The 6,359-nt window shown below is 40.0% G+C and overlaps 1 protein-coding gene across 1 annotated transcript in view; it reads left to right on the top strand.

The window, feature by feature from the left end:
• The window catches only part of FHOD3 (formin homology 2 domain containing 3), a 377,261-nt gene that overhangs the window by 274,743 nt on the left and 96,159 nt on the right, over nucleotides 1-6,359 (top strand). The window contains exon 11 of the mRNA XM_009330482.1: nucleotides 3,971-4,348. Within this exon, the coding sequence (XP_009328757.1) occupies nucleotides 3,971-4,348 (378 nt within the window). The remainder of the gene's footprint in view (nucleotides 1-3,970; nucleotides 4,349-6,359) is intronic.

Raw genomic sequence — 6,359 nt, 5'->3', positions numbered from 1 at the left:
TAGCTCAACCGAAGCCTTCTTTGACCATACTAATGACTCTTTACTGAAATAATTCATGTACTGGCATCCGATAACTTAAATATTGCTATTTGCAAATAGTCCTGAACTGATTTCATCTCTCTGTTATTTCTAACTTAATGGTTCACCCTGTTCTGTTTTCCAGTTGAGCTATCGGCTGCTTAACAGGAATGTTTTATTTGTGTTAATTTAGAAAGTGTGATGTCCAGTGCCAGCTGTCCCATGCCAGCACAGCGTGTACTGTCCTTTAAGCCAAACAGACACAGCTTAATGGCTGACGAGTTGAACATTGGTTTTGTCGTGAATGTTTTCCACTAACGCCTCTGCAGGTAGGGCAGCAGCGTTATGGAAAGCCAAGCTCGAGAAAAAACAATGGCATCTTTGGGGTCTTAAAAATTAATAGTAAAAAATGTAAATTGGGGAGAGGATAAAATTTTTGTATTGGTAGCCACCCTTGCACCAACACATACTTAGCGGGAAGTTTTAGGTGGCTGTTTGTCTAACATAGGGGGGCCATAACTCCCCCCACCCCACCGCCCAGTGTTTTCCTTCCATTTCTGATTTCATTGAATTTCTTTTTCTGGGGACTCATGTCGTTTTCTCTTCCACCTTCTCTCTTTCCAACCTACTGCATGCCTCTTTCCTTGGTCTGACCTCAGAGAGGAGGAAGAGGAGGAAGAGGAGGAAGAAGAACAGCCAGTCACAGAGCCCAATACTGAGGATGAGGGGGAGGAAGAGGCCCGTAGGCAGGTCAAAGCCAGGTATCGGGATTCAGCTTCGTCCCTCCACCTTTTCCTCAGCCTCTGGCATAAACTCACCAGCACAGTGTGCAGCAGCATCTACCTTTTCACTCGCATTCCTAGATCACCTGTAAAAGCCACCCCCCAGGGAAATCTTTTTGCATTTAAAAGCTTTGTTGGTGGGTGTGTGTTAATGGAAACATGTTTAGTTATGTAGGCTCAATGCACTAAGGACTGTCTGCGCTCACTGCCTTTGTACAAAATGAGTAACACTCACAAATCTTAAAAGATTTAGCAGAAAGCGTAACGTCTAAGCATGGCTTAGGTTTATCTTTTTAGTTAAGGCAATGGTGAAATGTTGTAGTGCTTCGCTGAGGTAGGATGTTGCTTGGTTTCTTAGGTTTTCATCCCTATTTATTATTAACCTTATTAGCAATATCTGTCGGTATGAAGATTGACATTTTTTGAGTGCTGCCTATGATTTCTATCAATTTTGTTCATGTTTTAATAGGAAGGAACTACTTAGAGGCAAAGCTGATAGATACATATCATTTTATACATACCTGCCCATCTGTGTATATATGGATATAAACAAACCACCTATCAAAACAATATTCTCATGTAAAATTTTCCGCTTATCCTGAGGTATATATGAATTTGGCATCTGGCAACTTTATCCTGGTAAATTGGAAGAAAGAAAATACGTTCTTTCTTCCAGACAGCCATTTGATTTAGGTTAAATTGTTTGGCTTTGCAACTCGGCAAGTGAGATTGGATTTTTTTTTTTTTAAATAAACCACATTCATGCAGACGCTATACAGCATGGGAGGAAGAAAGGAAAGTGTTTAATGTGCAAATTCCAAAGAAAATACTGTACTGTTGTTATTAATATCTTCCAGTCTGCAAATCTTGCCAATGGCTGCCTGAAATTTCAAAATTAAGTGATAATTTCCTCAAATCCAATTCTTAAAAGTCAAAGCTAAGAGACAAGTTATTAGTAAATCACATGAATATATTAAAGTACTGTTTAAAAAAAAGAGGAAGAGCTGTGTAAAGGTCATGATGTGTTTTTAGGTCATGGGTCTTTTAAAATATAGGCTCAATGCACTAAGGACTGTCTGCGCTCACTGCCTTTGTACAAAATGAGTAACACTCACAAATCTTAAAAGATTTAGCAGAAAGCGTAACGTCTAAGCATGGCTTAGGTTTATCTTTTTAGTTAAGGCAATGGTGAAATGTTGTAGTGCTTCGCTGAGGTAGGATGTTGCTTGGTTTCTTAGGTTTTCATCCCTATTTATTATTAACCTTATTAGCAATATCTGTCGGTATGAAGATTGACATTTTTTGAGTGCTGCCTATGATTTCTATCAATTTTGTTCATGTTTTAATAGGAAGGAACTACTTAGAGGCAAAGCTGATAGATACATATCATTTTATACATACCTGCCCATCTGTGTATATATGGATATAAACAAACCACCTATCAAAACAATATTCTCATGTAAAATTTTCCGCTTATCCTGAGGTATATATGAATTTGGCATCTGGCAACTTTATCCTGGTAAATTGGAAGAAAGAAAATACGTTCTTTCTTCCAGACAGCCATTTGATTTAGGTTAAATTGTTTGGCTTTGCAACTCGGCAAGTGAGATTGGATTTTTTTTTTTTTAAATAAACCACATTCATGCAGACGCTATACAGCATGGGAGGAAGAAAGGAAAGTGTTTAATGTGCAAATTCCAAAGAAAATACTGTACTGTTGTTATTAATATCTTCCAGTCTGCAAATCTTGCCAATGGCTGCCTGAAATTTCAAAATTAAGTGATAATTTCCTCAAATCCAATTCTTAAAAGTCAAAGCTAAGAGACAAGTTATTAGTAAATCACATGAATATATTAAAGTACTGTTTAAAAAAAAGAGGAAGAGCTGTGTAAAGGTCATGATGTGTTTTTAGGTCATGGGTCTTTTAAAATAATAGTCACTGTGAGATAACTGGATGATATTCCCATGCCTTTTCTAAATACCTCCTTTCACTGTCACTGTAGCGCAACAGAAATGATCTGTACCCTGGCCATTCGTGTCAGATGCTGTCAGGAAGGGTAGGACTAACCTGGCTTCAGTGACTCCTGCCGTGCACAGCGGGTGCATTAGATAAAGGTTTCCAGATTGCCCTGTGCTTCTGTTGTGAGAATGATTACCTGGTATATACCTGATGATTAACTTCATAATATCCTAACACATATAACGTATTATGTTTTTGTTGCGTACTCTGTGCCAAACCCACACTCCTCGGATAAGGGCCATGCCTTGCATGCCTGTAGGTGGATTGCAGAGGTGGTCTCAGAAGAATGAAATCAGCCACCTGCCGAGTGATTCAGCCCAAAGCCCTGCACAGTGTTTATGCTGGAGATATTAGTGAAAACAGATATCCCGGAGTGCAGATGCCATGGCTTTTCACCTGCCTTGCTGCTTCTGTCACTCACCAACACCTGCCTTCACTAGAGCAAAGCAGATGTGTCTTTTGTTGCACTTGATGCAACTCTGCAAGTCTCTATCTGACACCAACATGGGATGCTGACACTCAGAGAAATTAGTGCCTTCATACCTAGACAAATGATCTGGTAAGGCGTTGCTTTTGAAATAATTCTAAACCTTAATTTTGACAGAGCAGTGCTGATTGAGTATTTTTTATTTTCATCTTTGGTGGATGAGCATTTTTAGTAAAATCAGATCACCAGGGAGGATGATAATCAAATATCTGGCCTTCAAGAGGCAGTCATGCAGATTGTATCTTGAAGCATCTATACTCTGTGGATCACATTATCCAGCGTGTTAAGATTGCTTTGTACTGCTCTGGCAATGCTTACAACCTAACTTGAAATACCTGAAAATTGTTCAGAAAATGGTTGTGAAAAGGTTCATGAAAATTAATTCTGAAACCTGTGGGTTAAATCCCTTCCTTTCCTTTAAGCTGAGTCGCTTCCATTCCTCAGTATTTCCAACCCCAAGAAGAATCCCACTGGGATACAAAGATGTGAGTTCTCTTACTTTATTTAAAAAGAGATGGTGATTGTCTAAATTTGGGAAGTTTTTGTTTGTCTGACTCTCCTTGAAATTTTTTTTCCCCCTCCAAGTGGTACTATCTATTGATCTCTCTTTTCCCCGTTTTTCTCTCCTTCCCTTCCCTTTCTCATGATGTTTTCCTCCTGCAGTGGGGTCCCAGGTGCACAGGAGGCTGTGAATGAAAACCTTTCATGGTGTTCTGATTCTTCAGCCGTCTCCAGTGCCATTTCTCCAGCTGAGAGGCCTCTCTCCTGCTCTAGAGCAAAGAGCTCTTCTAGCAGCTCCTCTTCTGTGCCTGACTCATCTGTCTCTCATCATAATTCTGTCCTTTCATCACCATCTTCACCTGCGGCAGCATTACTAAGCTCCTCCCAGAATTCATCAGCATCCATTACTCCAAAGGCATCTCCAACGGTGGAGAAATTACCTTATGTACCACATACTCCTTTTCACCTCTTCTCGTACGACTTTGAAGAGTCTCCAACATCTGTGAAAGAAAAGGAAGCAGAGGTGATGAGGGAAAACAGGTAGATTTTGTACAGCTGACATTGATTTTTAGATAAATGAATAACACCTTTCAAGAGTTTTATATTAGTAATAATGCACTCTGTGTTGTATTATTTCCAGAATATACTTGTATTAGTTTTAGTCCTGTAAGCCTGTATTTTGATTTGATTGATATTCTCCCCTTGCCTTTGTTGCCTTCATTTCATCTTACTCCTCTTCAAGGTCTATAGTTAATAAGTATCCTGGTCTCCTCTATACAGGGGTAGATAAATAACCTGTGATTCGGGAGATCACAGAAAGGAGCACCATTTTGCTGTCATTTACAACGATGTAATTTGCAGACATGATTTCATGAAAATTAATGGAGCTCTTCTGCTATAAAACCAAGAGAGATCAGACCAGCACTTGGAATTCAGGGGTGAAATCCTGGCTTCAAAGACTGAACTGCCAAATCCCAAATTTGCTGTTAGATTACAGTCCGTATCCCTGTCACGTGCAATTTCAACTCGTGCTTGTAATAACAGAAATAGATTAAACCCTATAAAGAGAATATAGCACTCAAAATAGGCAGTTTTCCCTCCACAACATCTGGTCAGTTCAGTTGTTCCTCATGCATTTCTCTTAGTTTTTAATTTTAATTTTCCCATCCCACCCATTTAAAAACAAAAATAATTGTTTTGTCTCAATCTGTTTTCAAGTAAAACAGGTTGACAATAGGTAGCGCTGAAAACAATGCTAGAGAATCACCTTGAAAAGAAGTTGATGATTTTTAGCTGTCTCTCCCAATGGTCAGTGTTCTTCGAATTAGGTGCTGAAAATGTACACGTATATTGTGAGCGTATTTATTTCTTCCTTTCTCCAGCAGTCCATCTGAATTTCTGCATGTGAACAAATATTTTGATTCCTTTGATCCTTTTAATTTTCGATCGTTCTCTTCTAATAGGTGGGTGGTTTTTGTTGCTTTTTCAATTCGCTGAAGAGCCTGTAAATCCAAGTAGCTGTTGAAAAGGGACTTAGTTCAGATGTCTTTCCTTACCTGCAGCTTGAACACTGGGATTCCTCTAAGTTTACATCTTCCTGTATAGGTGCAATTTTCCCTTAGGCCTCTCCCACTCATTTATTGCTCTTTCATTGCTGCTGCTGTTAGGGTATACTTTTTAGAGAGTAGATTCCTAAATACCTCCTGTTCCTGCAATATTTAGTATTTCCACAGTGATTTTTTTTCCTCTGATCATCCTTGTGCTTCTAGTTACCACATAGGATCAAGGGCGTGGTGTGGGGGAGGATTGTGCTGGGTTTATCTGGAGAAAAAGAAGGGCAAAGCTTGCACAATTTGGGCGGTGATGTGTTCAGAAAAGAGGTAAATGTCTGGATATCTGGGGTTTCTTCAGAGTGAAGGCTTCTGGGACAAGGCCATTGCATCTGCATTGGTATATGAGACAAGAAGGGAAAATGGGAGTAATAGCCACCACCAGAGGAAGGTTAGAAAGGCAAACATTGTGTACAGGATACAGACTTACCCTGGTGTGCTGCTTTTGCCTTGCTACTCTTCCAGCATCTCTGTCTCCCTCTAAATTTGATATATAGGGATGCCGTGTCCAGGCCAGTCCCTCTGAATTTGATTTCGTTAATACTTGTAGATCTGAGTCCATAGAAGGTGTGTTCTCTTTGGACTAATTGAAATTCCTTGATCTGAAAAAGGTTACTGCGTTGTATCAGCTTTTTCATGGGGCAGAGGAGAAGAAAAGCAAATGTAATGGTTGATAAGGTCTCCTTTCAGTTGATTGAAATGGAAACGGAGGTTTCTGTTAGTGTCAGGAACATACCGAATGGGCTCTGAGTTGTTCTCAGGGCAATGGAGTTTTCTAATCGCTTGCTCAGTATGGGCACAGGCAGAACATTTTCTGAGCTGAGCCTGCCGGAGAGAAGACCCGTGTCAGGTCTGTCCCTATAACCAGGGAAGCCCCGCGCTGCCCAGCTACACAGCCCTCCACCGGGCCACTGTCTCCAGTTTCTAGTTAGTTTTCTTCT

The sequence above is a fragment of the Pygoscelis adeliae genome, unplaced genomic scaffold (assembly GCF_000699105.1).
Source record: "Pygoscelis adeliae isolate BGI_AS28 unplaced genomic scaffold, ASM69910v1 Scaffold78, whole genome shotgun sequence".
In the NCBI taxonomy this organism is placed as follows: Eukaryota; Metazoa; Chordata; class Aves; order Sphenisciformes; family Spheniscidae; genus Pygoscelis; species Pygoscelis adeliae.
This window is presented reverse-complemented; position numbering and strand designations above follow the sequence as displayed.